Genomic DNA, 17320 nt, shown 5'->3' with positions numbered 1-17320 from the left:
TAAGGTGTTGTAAAAGGTTATTCCAACACTCCTACCTCCCAAAAAAGGCAAAAAAAAACTAATGTGGAAGCTCATAAAAATAGGATATTTAATACCTGTAAATAGCTTCAAAGGAAACAAGACACAAGGTTATATCCTCAGTCCTCACACACACATCGTATGTCTTGAATATGGAGAATTGCCGAACTAGTTGTGCATCCAAAATAAGAGAATCTTTAAAATCTAGGGCTACTTAACTTTCTCACCTTGGCATCAACTGTTCCTTTCTGAGGACATCCAACATCTCTTTCGGAGTTGGCAGCTAGTGGTCTTTCAATATTAGGGGCAAAATCATGTGGATATGCTCATTGCATGCTGCAATGAGAGATTTTATAGGAAAGAAATCCAAATTTTTCCATACAGCATAACTCATGAGGATGTAGCATGAGTGGTTACCTTTAGAGTCATCTATTAGGATGGGTTGGAAGCTTCCAGAGGCATCTCAATCAGTCTTTTGATGAGAGACTAGAGTATCATAGAATTCTCTAACACAATTTGGACAGTGGCTGATTTTCAAGAGGCATTTCTTATTGCTGTTAAAAACTTGACTTTGACAGGTGCTCCACAAGAAAACTGAAGGCATCAAGAATTTGAGGTGTTTTTAAAGACAGTAAAGAAGTAATGCCTCTGTCAAATGTTGAAGAGAGGTGAGAGGATTTCTAGTTGCAATGTGTCTATACCAGGAATTAGCACTTAACACACATCCCAAGACCCAAGACCCATATAGCTGGGACCAACATTGGGTAATGGCCTTTTAAGATATAGCTCCAGAAATAGAAAACAAAAGTAAGTTAATTAAGATGGTCTGGGCATATGGAGAGTTGACACACCCAAAACAATAGTAAGAAGTGACTTAATTCAACTAGATGGTTCTAGAAAACTCCTCCTACACCCAAATATAGTTGGGATAAGGCTTAGTTGAATTGAGAGGAATGGAGTTGCTAGCTCATTTAGGTCCTTGGGGTTTGGCAATTTGGTGATGGCTGAGATTCATTCCCTCCTACATGGGCTTCAATCACCCTTCTCACTACAGTAGCACTTGAGAGGCTTATTATACTAGAGAACCCAGATTGACAGTGATTGGATAGGTGTGGAGTTTGGTTTGTTATTTTTGAGCATAGCCTCTTTTTTTTTCTTTTTGATAGGAGAGCACCTCAACCAGACCAGGTGATCCGAACTATACCATAGAACTAACAGGTATGCAACTTGGGCTGGGTTAGTTAAGCATTGTTAAATCTTGAATAAGACCAAGCTCGATGTAGTTGAAATTCTTCAAATTGGACAACTTCAGTATAGAGTGAGTGTTCAGGGACAGCAATTAAGCAATACCCTTGCTGTTTTCAAGACTCCAATAGAGCAGAATTGCTTGCACTGTTACAAGGGTTAAGGCTGTGCAACCAACCAAAGAAAGGGTTAAGACTTGGGTAAGCTACTGAATTTTAGAAATTTGATTATAGAAGGGGACTCAAGGACACAATAGTGGGCTGGTTAAGAAACAACAAGCAACCATCCTGGCATCATAGAAATGACAATGAAGGAAACTCTGCACCTATCATTGGAGCTGGATGCCACTTTCACTTGGGTACAGAGATCTGCCAAAAGATTGGCACATTCAATAGCAAAACAAGGGGCAAGCAGAACATACTTGTTTCTGGGAAGGGCACCACTATCATGTAAAGAAAGAGTTTGGCTAGATTATCTAGGCCAATATGATTGATTGATTGTACACTACATTGTACAATAAAATTTGGTATAGTTTACAATAAAAAAAATGCACCCATAGAAGTAGAACCCAGTCATACCAACTTGACTAGGCTGGCCCAAATACCAAGGCACAAGAGACTACTACTGTGCATAAATTTTAGCAGATTTCAGATCAGAGAGGCAAGATCCTTGGCACTAGTAAACACCTTTTATGTTGAGTGTGGAGATTCACCATTCAAACAAATAATAATTTTTTATTGGTATTAAAGAACTTACAAGTTGCAAGTTGAAGGGGCTAGAAAAGCTAGGAATAGAGCAAAATGGCCATGGGTTGAAGTAATAAGAAATGATTTAAAATGATCATAATTTAACAATGGATATGGCATTAAGCAGAATGAAATGGCAAAACAGGATTCATGTAGTCAACCCCATATAGTTGGGATAGGGCTTGGATGATGATGGTGATGGTGATGATTCAAGAACTTATGATATTGCTAGAGAGAGGCCGAGAGGGCTTAAAAGGGAGAGAGAGAGAGAGAGAGAGAGATTTGGTTTTATGTAATAAAAAAATAATCATTAAAAGAAAAATGAAGGAGATACAACAGGTGATAAGAAATAACCTACAAACAAAGCCAAAAAAAACACCCACATCTAAAGTCCTCTCAAGACAACAATTCCACCCAACAAAGAAAATAAAGTCCATAAAGGAAACAAATAACAACCCCAAAGCACTCAAACCCCTACTAAAGCCCTGGTCCAAGCCAACACCAACGGCTATAATCAGAACACAAACCCCTATAATACCTCGGCTACTAATAAAAAAACTCCAGAGAGAACCCCCAAAAAACATCAAAACATGCATCACACAGCACCCCCACCCCCCTTTACATCCTCGAACCCCCTCAATTCCTCCAAAAGATTCATTTTCTCGCCCCACCACCTGAACTTATTTGCTGGACTCCTCACCAGTGGATTTAGCCTCCTTAAACCTCTCATTTTCTTCCAATTCCATAAACACTCTTTTGGCAATTCCTCTCACCTCTCCTTGAAGGAGAGAGATTTGTACTGAGGTTCTATTATGCAGATTGGTTCTTTCAAATCTCCAAAAGGTTAGGTCTATATCCAGTTCACGCCTCCTAAGACCCCAGATAGCTGGAACCAACATAAGGTAATAGCCTTTTTTGGCCATATATGTGCACTGGGAGCCCATTGCTACCTTTGGGCTTGGTCAGCCCTATATTCTTTTCTTTAGAGCCTAGGGGCTTTTGCATCATCATTTTCTTCATATAGCATTGCAATATTTACAAACATATAGATGGGAAAGTGAGCAGCCCTAGATTCCTTTTTTTAGAACCTATGGTGTATCTTCCTAGTTGATTCTAGGTCAAAGTAGAGAAGAGGAAAGAAGAAAGAAAAGAGAAAGAAGAAGAAGAAGGAGAGAAGAAGAGTGTTCGGCCAGACTAGATGAGAGTATGAAAAATCACTCTCCTAGCCGACCCACTTGAATTTTATTCATAAAACTTAGAGTTACAAGAAAGACAATTTTGTCCCTCATAGAAGATGGGACACATAACTTAAACTCAGATACAATAGACCTTTCACTTTCAAGAAGATACACCAGAATGACCAAAATACCCCTGACTCGAGCATTCTAACACTCCCCCTCAAGCTGGAGAGTATATATCATATAGTCCCAGCTTGTTACAAATGTAATCTATTCTTCCCCGAGACAATCCTTTTGTGAAGAGATCTGCCCACTGATTTCCTGAGCTCACATGAGATGTAGTTATTACCCCACTTATCACTTTCTCTCTCACAAAGTAACAATCCACCTCAATATGTTTAGTTCTTTCATGGAAGACGGGATTGGATGAGATGTGAACAGTAGCTTGGTTATCACAATATAGTTTCATGGGTTTGTTAATTGAGAAACCCATCTCATGTAGTAAGTTCTTCAGCCATACTAGTTCACATGTGGTATGGGCCATAGCCCTGTACTCTGCTTCTACACTACTTCTTGCCACCACTGTTTGCTTCTTGCTCTTCCAAGTTACAAGATTGCCACCCAGGAAAGTACAATACCCTGTGGTTGACCTCTTGTCTGATATAGAGCCAGCCCAATCAGCATCTGTGTACCCTACTATCTCAAGAGTTCCTCCCTTTTGGTATAACAAACCACGACCTGGAGCACCCTTTAGGTACCTAACAATTCTCAGAACAGCTTCCCAGTGAGGAACCCGGGGATGTTGCATAAACTGACTCACCACACTCACAACAAATGATATATCTAGTCGGGTAATGGTCAGGTAGTTCAACTTTCCCACCAACCTTCTGTATCTTCCAGGATCATCAAACTCTTCACCTGCATCCACACTTAACTTGGCATTGAGTTCCATAGGAGTCTCTGCTGGTTTAGCACCTAACAACCCTGTTTCTTCAAGTAGATCAAGAACATATTTTCTCTGACATAGGTTGATCCCCTGTTTTGACCTCGCAACCTCTATTCCTAGGAAATACTTTAGCTTCCCCAGATCTTTCGTATTGAAGTGGTCCTGTAAGAATTTTTTCAGCCTGTCAATTCCATTGTTGTCACTTCCAGTTATGACAATATCATCCACATACACGACTAGCAAGATTTTCCCATCCTTTGAGTTATAGCTGAACACAGAATGATCAACCTGACATTGTTTCATCCCAAAGGCCTTCACCACTTCACTAAACCTGCCAAACCATGCACGTGGAGATTGTTTCAGTCCATAGATTGCCTTTTTGAGCCTGCACACCTTACCAGCCTCCACCTGAGCAACAAACCCTGGTGGTTGCTCCATATACACCTCCTCAACAAGATCACCATGTAGGAAGGCATTTTTTATGTCAAGTTGTACAAGAGGCCAATCATACATAGCAGCTAATGAGATCAACACCCGAACTGAAAAGTCACGTGAGCTCGCGGGTGCTTACAAATGAGCCAAAGCAAAAGCCCATCTGGGCTGCTAATGGTATTCTTAAAGGCCCAAACAGGCCAGCGGGCCCGACCTAGTTTGTTTATAAGGCGCGTGAGCCACTTAAGAAACACGTGACTGAGGTTTCGACTATGATAGACATCGGTTTCAGTCTATCATCGTCCCCAGCCGCGAGCTAAAAGGGGGAATGCGCACAGCGTCGGAAACCAGGAAAGAAGAGGGCGTTACAATGGGTCTCCCGACGCAGCTTGAAGGAGCTTAGCCCCATGCGAGGCTTCTCAGAGAGGCCGGAGCTAAGTTTCACTAGGGGAAGAACTGAAGAGAAGAAAGAGAAGTTTGAAGGGTGGGTGCAGTGTGGTGAAGACGATGGTGAACCGGAGGACCTTTCTGTCGATGGCTCTAGCGTGGGCAGTGTAAACGATGAAGGCAGCTGTGCTGGAGGTGATATGGAAGGGTGGAATATTGCAAGATTATTCCAGGGTGAAGACTGCAATCGGATTATCTCATTCCCAAGACCACAGAGTGCGCAAGGTTTTTCAGAAGGGGAAAACCAGGAGAACCGGAAGCAGAGCAGGAATATGCTATCTAGGGGTGACCCAGGGGTAGAGTGGAAAGATCACCAGGTTGACCAAAGGACAGAAGTACTTCCCAACCAACTCAGGAAGACAATTGGTTACCAACCTTCGAAACAAGAGAAGGAGGCCGGGAACAGTCCTATTCTAGCTTGTCCTTCAGTCCTAGGTAACCATGTAATTTCGGTTTGTGATACTAATGTGTCTCCTGTGTCTTTGGTTCTAGATTCCGTTCCTGTACCATGTCCTGTAGCCCATGAATATGCAGCCGAGCTAGTAGGCGGGCTCTCTGAGGAGGGGGAGAGGGGAAGGAAGGATTGTGGGAAGGTGCGGGAAGAAAGGTGTAGAAATGGACAAGTGTGGGAAATCATTGAAAGAGTGTTTAAGGATGTGAAAGGGCAGCTGATATGGAGGAGGGAAGGGGAGGAAGGAAGAGAGGAGGGGTTAATGGAGAGGAGGGACAGGAATGAGGGTAGAGATGGAGAGGGTTATGGGGAGAAAGCAAGGAAGGAGGGAGGTAACAGTAAGGGGAGGAAGGTTGGAGAGGAAATAACTGAGGTGGGACTAGAAGAGAGGAAGGAAAGGCAGGTGGACAGAAATGAAGGGGATTCTGTAGGAAGGGTAGGGGTGGTGGAATCGGTGAGAGAAGACACGATAGCAGAATTTGTAGGGAAGTTGGACTGTAGGCTGGAGGATTTGGACGAGTTGAAAGAAAGCTTACAGAAGAGGAAGATGCAGATCATAACAAAGAAGAGGAGGTTGAGTGAAGTAGAGAGACTAAAGAGAGATGTAGACGGAGACCAGAAGCTCGAGGTAAAAGGAGATAGAAGGAAAGGGGGAAAGTAGTGGGTAGGTGGCAAGGGGTTTGTAAAAGAAGCGGAATGAAGATTCTTAGTTGGAATGTGAGGGGAATTGGGAGTGCGAAGAAGAGAGCAACAATAAAAGAGGTAATAAGACGGTATGACCCAGACATTGTGCTGTTGCAAGAGTCTAAGAGAATGGAGTTTAGTGACAAATGGGCAAGGAGTGTATGAAAAGCCAGGGGGATTAGCTGGGTGGCGGCTCCATCGTGGGGTGCTTCCGGGGGGATTGTAACAATGTGGAAGAGGGATGTGGTTGAAGGGATGGAGGAGTTGATCGGAAAGTACTCGGTTTCCATGAAGTTTAAGCAGCAAGAGGATGATTATATGTGGGTGCTCACAAATGTTTACGGACTGAATGATTACAGAGAGAGAAAGGAGCTATGGGAGGAACTGGCTGATGTTAGAGGTTTGTGGGATGGGCCTTGCTGCATGGGTGGGGACTTCAATGTGATAAGGTTCTCAGAAGAGTCCAATAAGATTAACCAGAGGGTGACAAAAAGCATGAGGAAGTTTAACAGTTTTGAGGATGCCTTTGAGCTTAAAGAGATTCCCCTAGCGCATAAGGCATTTACATGGTCAAATCTCCAATCTAGACCCATTTGCTCTAAGTTGGATAGATTCTTGTTCTCTTTGGATTGGGAAGAACATTGGGGAACCTTGGATGCTAGAGCTCTCCCAAGGGTGACCTCGGATCACTGGCCCATAGTGTTATGCAAGGAGGAAAGAAGGTGTGGAGGTCCTACCCCCTTTAGATTTGAAAATATGTGGTTACTGCATCCAGGGTTTACTAACAAAGTGAGGGAATGGTGGCATGAGTGTAACCCGTCAGTGGAGTGGGAGGGGATAAAATTCCATAAGAAACTACAATTCTTGAAAGCAAGAATTAAGGAGTGGAACTTGATGGAGTTCGGGAGGACAGAAGAAAGAAAGGGAGACTTGATGAAGAAGATTGAAAGCCTTGACTTTAAAGAGGAAAGGGAAGAATTTGGAGAGGAAGACAATGACCTCAGGAGAGAATTGAGAAGACAGTTAGAGGATTGCCTGCACAAGGAGGAAATTAGCTGGAGGCAAAAATCTCGGTGTAAATGGCTGCAAGAGGGAGATAGAAACACTAGGTATTTCCACTCTCTAGCAGATGGCAGGAGAAGGAAAAACTTTATCTCCAAATTGGTAGTAGATGGAGTTGAGTTAGTACAACAAGAGGAGATTGCCAGGGCCTGTGTGGAGCATTTCAAATCTATTCTAAGAAGGCCTGTGAGTAGAAGGGTGTGGGTAGAAGGGTGTGGGTAGAAGTTTTGGATTGGCCAGATGTAGGGGTGGAAAACAGGAGAAGGATGGAAAGAAGCTTTAATATAGAAGAGATCAAGGAGGCTGTGTTTTCTATGGATAGAACAAAAGCTCCAGGGCCGGATGGGTTTACAATGGCTTTTTATCAGGATTGTTGGGATATTTTGAAAGATGATCTCTTGCGGGTGTTTGAGGAGTTTTTCAGGAGAGGAATTGTCAATCCGGGTGTGAACTCTACATTTATAGCCTTAATTCCCAAAAAGAAAGATACATCCCACCCGAAGGATTTTAGGCCAATAAGCTTGGTGAATAGCTTGTACAAGATCATTGCAAAAGTGTTGTCTTTGAGGCTGAAGAAGGTAATGCCGGATATCATTGAACACTATCAAGGAGCTTTTGTGAGTGGAAGACAAATTACAGACCAGATTTTAACTGCTAATGAGAGTGTGGAGAACTTTAAGAGGGATAAGAAGAAGGGAGTGGTCTGTAAGTTGGACTTGGAAAAGGCTTATGACTTGGTGGACTGGGAGTTCTTGAGGAAAGTTTTAACCAAATTCGGGTTTGGGGCTAGATGGTGTAAGTGGATCATGGGCTGTGTCCGGAATTGTCATTATTCAGTGCTAGTGAACGGGGCAGTGGTAGATTTCTTTCCAGCCAGTAGGGGTATAAGACAAGGAGACCCCCTTTCTCCTTTCTTGTTCATTTTAATTGCGGAGGTTTTGGGGAAATTGATTCACATAGCAGATTCTAGGGGGCTCATTAGAGGCTGGAGGGTTGGGAGGATGGAAACCCCCCTCACACATTTACAGTTTGCTGATGACACAATTCTGTTTTGTGAAGGTGGTAATGTGAGGTTTATCAGGAATTTAAAGTCGGTGATACAACTGTTTGAGCAATTGTCCAATTTGAAGGTTAACCTTGGTAAAAGCTGTGTAGTGGGGGTGAATTTGGAGGAGGGAGAGATCAAGGAGAGTGCTGAAGTGCTGGGGTGTGAAGTCACGGGGTGGCCTCTGAACTATTTAGGATTACCATTAGGTGATAATCCCAAGAGAGAGAGCTTCTGAAACCCGGTGATGGAAGGGTTTGAAAAAAGATTGGTATCCTGGAAAAAGAGTTACCTCTCTCTTGGCGGGAGAATTACATTAATTAAGGCCACGCTTGCTAACTTACCCATCTTCTTCATGTCGGTGTTTAAAATCCCAGTGAAGATTGCTAACAGATTAGAGAAGTTAATGAGAGATTTCCTGTGGGAGCCGGGAGAAGAGAAGAGGGATCATAGAGTTAGCTGGGAAATAGTGTGCAGGAGTAAGTCGTGTGGTGGTTTAGGGCTTGGGAGTATTAGGAGAAGGAATATGACTCTGATGGGGAAGTGGCTGTGGAGGTTTCCTATGGAGAAGGAGAAGCTATGGGCTAGAATAGTGGCAAGTATTCATGGGCTGGAGCACAACGGATGGGATGCTGGAATCAGAGCTAGGATCACAAGCAACTCTCCTTGGAAAGCCATTCATGACCTGCTTCCAGTTTTCATTCCTAATATCAGGTATGACTTGAATTCCAGTAACTCCATAAAATTTTGGGAACAAACCTGGGTGGGGAGCGCCCCTCTAAAGGATCAGTTTCCATCTTCATACGCTCTTTCTGATTTGAAAAATGAGCCGATCTCGTCTTTCACCACCCTGTCCTCTTCCACTTCTGGGATTGAGTGGAACTTGGGTCTAAGAAGGGATTTGAGGGATTCAGACTTCAACTGTATTTCGAGCCTTCTTGCACTTCTTGATAACGTTGTCTTAGACCCCACTAGGGCGGATTCTAGAATTTGGACACCTAACCCCAATGGCATTTTCTATTGCGCTTCGTTCTTCAAAGTCTTAAGTCAGTCCACCAGTCCTACCCTGTCCCCTTTTCCTGTTGGTGAGGTTTGGTGCAGAGCTATACCTCCTAGGGTTGGTGGTTTTTGTTGGGAAGCCTATCTGGAAAGAATCAACATTGGTGATCTACTCCAAAAGAAGAGACCCAATACTTGCTTGTCACCTCAGTGGTGTGTTCTATGTAAAGCGGATGGGGAGACTGGTTTTCACCTACTGGTGTCTTGCCACTTTGCGAGGTTAATTTGGGATTGGGCTTCCTCCTTATTTGGATGTAGTTGGAATCCCCCATCAGACTTGCAAGGCCTTTTCTCCCCTACCTTTTTCAGGTGGCAGATAAAAAGGGGAAGGATAATGTGGAAAGGACTAAGGGCTACAGTATGTTGGACATTGTGGGAGGAAAGAAACTCCAGGATATTCTCAGAAACCCAAAGAGGAGCAGCAGATCTGAGGGCTATCATACATATTAGGGTGGTACAGTGGCTGAAATATTTGGCACTATTCACAGATTACACTGTAAATGACATGTTGAGGAAGTGGGGTGAAATTGTAAACTGCACACAGACCAAGTCAGTAATGAATGTGGCTTGGACTCCCCCACCTAGTAGATTCTTGAAATTAAACGTTGATGGATGCAGTAGGGGAAACCCGGGACAATCAGGGATCGGGGGTGTTTTTAGAGATGAAAATGGGGTCATCTCTGCTATGTTCTCAGGCCCAATTGGAATGGGTGACTCCCTTAGAGCTGAGATATGTGCAGTTATGGAAGGAGCCCGGAAAGCTAAGGAATTGAACATCAAGAAACTTATAATTGAAGGGGATTCAGAGGTGGTGATAGGGTGGCTGACCAAAGAACAAAATGATCTTTGGAAGTATAACAATGAGAAGAGGAAATTCAAATGGCTGGTGCGGGAGATGGAAATTAAGACATGTTGGATTAAGAGATCAGCTAATTCCTTATCTGACGGTTTAGCAAAACAAGGGGCAGAAAGGGATTCCTTGTTTTGGGCTAAGTTGTAATGTTAGTGTCCTTGTATCTTTGTATCTTCTTCTTTCCTTTCTTGAAGTTCTTGGTGACTCTTGGAAGATAAGTGTGTTTGTCTTCCACTTGTAAATTTTCTATTGATGAATTAATGAAAGTGTTATTGATCAAAAAAAAAAAAAAGAGAATGTCTCCATATAGTCCACACCATATAACTGAGAATAGCCCTTGGCCACTAACCGTGCCTTCAATCGTTCCACACTGCCATCAGGAAGATGCTTCACTGTATAGACCCATTTACACCCAACAGTGTGCTTACCAGGAGGAAGGGTGGTGAGTTCCCACGTGTGATTATGTTGTAGAGCAGAGAGTTCTTCTTCCATGGCTTGCCGTCACCCTGGGCTTCCTGTACAGTCTTAGGAATGGGAACCGATGAGAGTAATGATATAAACTTGCAATGAGAAGTAGAAAGGTGAGCAGTGGAAACATAGTCTGAAATGGGATGAGAAGTACAAGTACGTTTACCTTTTCGCAAAGCAATAGGGAGATCAAGATATGAGGGAGAAGGAGCAGTAGCAGGATCTGTCGACAGGTGCTGAAGTGGAGGAGGGGCCGAAGCACTTCTGCGGGTATACACTTGAGTAATTGGCGGCCTCTCTGTAGGAACAGGCATATGATGTGCATCTGCAGTAGGAATGGGAGCTACGGGAAGAGGGTCCACAACCAGTACAGGAAGAGGAACTACAGAAGGAGAAGAAGAGACCCCGACATCTGAGAAAAAAGGAATGGATTCAAAGAAGGTGACATCAGAGCACACAAACGATTTATGAAATTTTGGGTTATAACACTTATACCCTTTCTGAGTCCTCGAGTAGCCAAGAAACATACACTTCGTAGCTCGAGCATCTAGCTTGTCTACTCCAGGCCCCAAGTGTTGAACAAAACAAACACAGCCAAAGACTCTTGGGGTGAGAGGAAATGGAGACAAAATGGGAAACAACACGGAGAAAGGGGATTGACTTCCAAGGATTGACATGGGCATCCGATTTATCAAAAAACAGGATGTAAGAACAACATCACTCCAAATATGCTTTGGGACATGCATATTGATCATCAAGGACCGAGCAGTTTCAAGAAGATGTCTATTTTTCCGTTCAACTACACCGTTTTGTTGCGGGGTGTAGGCACAAGAAGTTTGATGAATTATTCCATGATGTTCTAGGTATTGCTGAAATGGTGAGGAGATGTATTCTTTGGCATTATCGGAGCGAAGTATTTTCATATGAACACCAAATTGAGTGCGTATTTCAGCATGAAATTTCTGAAAAATAGAGAACAATTCACTACGGTCTTTCATAAGATAGATCCATGTCATCATTGAAAAGTCATCAACAAAGATTACAAAATACTTAAACCCATTTTATGACACCACTTTAACTGGACCCCATACATCAGAATGAACTAAAGCAAAAGGACTTGAGACACGACTATCAATTCTTGGACTAAATGAGACTCAATGATGTTTTCCCAACTGACATGACTCACAATCTAATGATGAAAGATGACTCAAGGAAGGAACTAGCAGCTTCAAAGCCCTGAGAGAGGGATGACCAAGTCTGTAGTGCCATTGGAGAGGAGTAAGAGACGACTGAAAAGCCACTGGGGGGCCACCACCATCAAGGTAATACAAACCACCTACTTCATGCCCTCCACCAATCTTCTTCCCCGTCTTGAGATCCTGAAACACACAAGAAGAATGATAGAAGATTACAGAACAATTAAGAGACTTGGTTAATCTGCTAACAGACATAAGGTTAAAAGGGAACTTAGGAACATATAAAACAGATGTTAAAGACAAGGAGGAGAGATCAACATCACCAACACCACAAATAAGAGATGTAGAACCATTAGCAAGTGTAACTGTCTGAGATGTGGAGGAGCGAGAAAGGGAAGAAAATACATCAAGAGTCCCAGACATATGGTCCGAGGCTCCGGAATCAATGATCCATGGTGTGGCTTTGGAAGCTAAACAAGTCATACCTGAATGGGCAAGTGTAGTTGTGTTCTGCTGAGATGTTTGAAGGAACTGCTCATATATTGCCCGTGGTACACTCACCATTTCCTGCCCGGAAGCACAAGCGGGTGTGGAGGGGGTTGGGCAGTTTGCTGGCTTTCAGTAATTGTGCTACTACACTTAGATGTAGCATGGTTAGCCCAAGTGTTGGGTGGACCACGCAAATCATAGCAGAAATTAACTGTGTGCCCCTCTAAGCCACAATGTGTACATTTTCTCTAGCATTACTCCTTCCTTTTCCACGGCCTCCCCCTGACTCTCGGCCTCTAGTCCGGCCACTAGCCCGGTTAAACATGTGTCCACCACGGTTGCTTGGAGGGCCACTGCTGCCACCACCACTTCTACTTCCACGGACACTCCCTTTAGTCACTACCAAACCAGATCTATCAGAGAAGGAAGAATGTTCCACCGGCTCAATGGATGTCCTCTTAAGACGGGCAAAAACTTCTTCAAGTGAGGGGAGAGCTGATCCCCCCAATATCTCTGCTCTGACAGGCTCATACTCAGCCTTCAAGCCCACAAGAAACCTAGTCACGTTGCTGTTGTTGGATCTGGACATCTGATATTAGAGGGTGATACACATTTAGCTCATTGCGGACGTTCCTCAAACTTGCATAATACTCTTCTAAGCTTTGACTTCCTTGCTTCAAATTGAAGTACTCTTGGTATAACTGATATACCCTAGTTGTGTTGTCTTGTCCAGAGTACAACTTTTTAGCATGATCCCAGATCTCTCTGGTTGTATCTAGGAACATGAAGTTCACACTAATCTTTGGTTCCAAGCTGTTCCAAAGCCATGTCATTATTTGTGCATCATCTTGTTCCCAATCACTGAACCCAGGGGAATCAGAGGGAGGTTTCTCCTCCCTCACATGTTTTACTTTCCTCTTGGCCTTCAAAAACACCTCCACAGATTTTTCCCATGGTACATAGTTCTCACCATTCAACTTGATGGATGTCATTTGAACACTTAGATAATCTGGAGAAAGCATGATGCCGGTTTTGTTGTCATTCCCATCTACAAATGAAGCCATCTCAATTATTTCACCTTTGAATATACACCACAATCTCACACTCTTCACAAGACTTATCTCACTTATGATACCACCAACTCCACCTTCTTCAACTGCACATTACACACTACACTCTAAAGCTGAAATCATTCAGTCAACACATCAAACACTTGGACTGCACACCGCAAAACCATTTACCATCAACACACCACGGCTGAAATTACTCAATCATTTCATCGAACACTTGTTCTTCATACTGCAGAACTAATTACACACAAGGTCTAGGGGTTCACTTTTAAGCATTTAGAATCATAGATATGTCAGCCACCACAACACAACCATCATCACACCACTGCTGTCGTGGACATCAGCAGTCTACTACTCTTCTTTCAGCACACATGCGAGCAAGAAAACAAAGGAACATGACTGATATGTGTATCAATTTCACCCAGCACCACAACAACTAACTTTTGAAGCACAAAAATTAGCATTCACAGTCCATTTCTGAACACACGACAGCAGTGTCCATACCTGTATATGTCCAACCCTCTTCGTACACTGAATAGAGGGTCTAGTATACCACTTCAACGACCACCACAGCACCGGCTAGAGGCATTCTCACCTCCAGGCCCTCAAAACGGCAACTCCTTTTCAGCCCTTTATCGAGTCTTCAATCAGGTCAGCTGTAGGATGATGAAATCTACTGTGAAGCTGGCGGCGAACCCAGGAAGAAGATAGCAGCAAGAAAACACGAGACCTTATTGCTCTGATACCATGTGAATAAACCCTAGTTGATTCTAGGTCAAAGTAGAGAAGAAGAAAGAAGAAAGAAAAGAGAAAGAAGAAGAAGAAGGAGAGAAGAAGAGTGTTCGGCTAGACTAGAAGAGAGAATATGAAAAATCACTCTCCTAGCCGACCCACTTGAATTTTATTCATAAAACTTAGAGTTACAAAAAAGACAATTTTGTCTCTCATAGAAGATGGGACACATAACTTAAACTCAGATACAATAGACCTTTCACTTTCAAGAAGATACACCAGAATGACCAAAATACCCTTGACTCGAGCATTCTAACACATCACACAACATCCCCACCCCCCTTTACATCCTCGAACCCCCTCAATTCCTCCAAAAGATTCATTTTCTCGCCCCACCACCTGAACTTATTTGCTGGACTCCTCACCAGTGGATTTAGCCTCCTTAAACCTCTCCTTTTCTTCCAATTCCATAAATACTCTTTTGGCAATTCCTCTCACCTCTCCTTGAAGGAGAGAGATTTGTACTGAGGTTCTATTATGCAGATTGGTTATTTCAAATCTCCAAAAGGTTAGGTCTATATCCAGTTCATGCCTCCTAAGACCCCAGATAGCTGGAACCAACATAAGGTAATAGCCTTTTTTGGCCATATATGTGCACTGGGAGCCCATTGCTACCTTTGGGCTTGGTCAGCCCTATATTCTTTTCTTTAGAGCCTAGGGGCTTTTGCATCATCATTTTCTTCATATAGAATTGCAATATTTACAAACATATAGATGGGAAAGTGAGCAGCCCTAGATTCCTTTTTTTAGAACCTATGGGCTTTTGTATCTTCCTTCTCTTCTTATAGCTATACAATATTTGCAATCATATAGATAAGAAAAGGTAATAATAAATAAACCCAAATTCCAAATAAAAACAAAAGGCAAAAAACTAAATTTCACTGATACAAACCATGTTTTAGCAACATGACTTAAAATAAACAAGGAAAAAGATAAGGGAAACGGAAATATTTTGTGGCATAAAAAAAATACATGTAGATGTTGAAAACAACAAGGTGAAACAAAAGGGAAAGACTAAAAAACAACCATGGTCAATGAGATAAGGTACGACATTATCTATGACAAGCATCTTAGCTTTTCAGCTCTCACGAGACAGCTACTTGAGTTACTTTTCTAGTGCTCACGCAGTCAAGTTTAGAAAACAATTTATTGAAAATGTGTAAAAAAAAAAGAGTTTGCATTAAGATCTTGTAAGCCTAACCGGTTGCAAAGTCTTCATACTCGTGTGGATATGTATTCCAGCTGCTATGTGGCAAGGCACTGCAGAAGATTGGGACAATATCTGGACTACCAAAAGCAAATGTATAATGGCTCTGGTTAAATACAGAATCAAATTCAACTGGATTAGCTTTCCATCCTGCACATGCACAAGATATCTTTAGTGAATGGTCAAGTTAGATGTAATAAAAAATAACAATGTTTAGCATAAAATATTCAGAACAAAGCAATTGAAATTCTAATCATTAGCGTCCAGATTAGCATTGATGTTGTCTTTTACTGATGGGGGAAAGCTGTTTGTGATTGAAGCAGTCTCTGAAAAATAAGTGTGGATGATACAGGCTAAAAGTAAAGCCTGACCAAACTGACAATTTGGTGGCACACACTTCACGAAGTAGTTCAAGACATTATAGTAGTCCAAACAATGAAATAAATTCACTTCAAGTATTCATCTTTCGACCCATAAGTTCATCACACAAGGTGGATTATTGTGACAATAATATTGAAAAAAAAAAAAAAGTCCTGAACTGACATTGCCCAAATTTCTACCAAATTCCTATAATGAAACCACTTTAGGTGGTAAACTTCTGGTCTCAAATGCAATTTAAAAAAAATGAATAAAATTGCACTATTGTTGACACACCTTTGGTAACCGCGCTAGGATCCTCATAGAAGCCAGCAATAATTGCGACATGACCCGGCCTTGACTCTGTTGGAGGACGAGCATGGGATACTCCCCAACGACCTTGTCCTTTAATAACATTTCTTAGAAAAGGTGCTCTGAATTGTCCTTTCGAATCCGGCTCGAAGAATTTATCAGCACGTAAACCATCCGCTGCAAAAGCATTCGAAGCACATCACTACTTAACGATTATTAGAAAATAATAATGAACTGATAAAATCCAACAAGCACTTGAAATAACAAGTTCTTGACCAATTTAGCTTTAGCAAAAGGCCATGGCAAAGGTAGCAGAGTAAGAATGCAATTCCACATTTTGGACCTAAAGTAGTGTCAGCAACAAATCCTGATTCCTGAGACACGACTAATGAAGATACCAGCATCCTGGCTTACTAAAGTCCATCTAACAACCCAGGTTTAGCAAGCTAATTCTGTAAACAGGAAACGAGATTGGACTATATATTGCAATCCATTCTGATGTGTTATATGCAATTAATAACAAGAAGATGCAGATTCATTTCTGTTGTAATTCCACTTGGTTACGATAGGTTGGGACGAGCGGAACACGCATAGAAACGAGAACAAGAATAAGATAAGAAAAAACGAAAATTACTTCTGAGACAAATCCGCGAACAGATGCTTGAGTTAAATGGCACCTACCGACGAGGAGGACGAGGCGCTTGGCCGGGGCAGTGAATCTAGGGGGGACGGGATCCATGCCGTGGACGATTGGTGTCTTGAAGTAAATGTCGAAGATGCTGAGCATATAGACAGCGTGGAGTACAACGCCCAGAACCACGAGCCATCTCTCTCGACTCTTCAACCACCTCCGCCTGTTTGAAGCTGCTTTGCCTTCTTCGACATCTCTGCCTCCCAATATCCCATCTCTTGCACCCATGCTTTCGGCGCCTGTTTCCTTTGTGTTCTTCTCCTCACTGTTGGCGTCGACTCAGGTGCATGCATCCACGCCCTACGGAGAGGAGAGGAGAGATACCAGTCAGTCGATCACCGGTCCAAGCAAACAACGAGCTCCGATCTGTGGAAGCGTGATGTGGCTGAGCATCAGGGGTATTTTTGCCCATACATGGCATATGATGTATGTCATAATTACTAAAACACCCTTCATTACAAGGCAAATTACAGACTGCCAGCATGTACTTCCGACTATGAAGTCAAAGAGTTTCATGGAAAGATAGAAACCCTCAAGCTTGGCATTTGGCTGGTGTAAGGCAATCCACAGCT

The 17320-nt window shown here is 42.7% G+C and overlaps 1 protein-coding gene across 2 annotated transcripts in view; it reads right to left on the bottom strand.

The window, feature by feature from the left end:
- The window catches only part of LOC104607951 (sulfatase and phosphatidylinositolglycan class N domain-containing protein), a 54220-nt gene extending 37094 nt beyond the window's left edge, over positions 1 to 17126 (bottom strand). For both annotated transcript variants that reach the window (XM_010273746.3, XM_010273747.3), the window contains exons 1-3: positions 16739 to 17126; positions 16043 to 16234; positions 15383 to 15538 (exon numbers count right to left, since the gene is read on the bottom strand). In XM_010273746.3, the coding sequence (XP_010272048.1) occupies positions 15383 to 15538; positions 16043 to 16234; positions 16739 to 16976 (586 nt within the window). In that variant the 5' untranslated portion in view covers positions 16977 to 17126. The remainder of the gene's footprint in view (positions 1 to 15382; positions 15539 to 16042; positions 16235 to 16738) is intronic.
- Between the last annotated feature and the right edge of the window lie 194 nt (positions 17127 to 17320).

Source organism: Nelumbo nucifera, chromosome 4, assembly GCF_055504915.1.
Source record: "Nelumbo nucifera cultivar China Antique chromosome 4, China Antique-T2T, whole genome shotgun sequence".
Lineage (NCBI taxonomy): Eukaryota > Viridiplantae > Streptophyta > Magnoliopsida > Proteales > Nelumbonaceae > Nelumbo > Nelumbo nucifera.
Note: the sequence above shows the minus strand (reverse complement) of the source record. Positions and strands in the feature narration are given on the sequence as shown.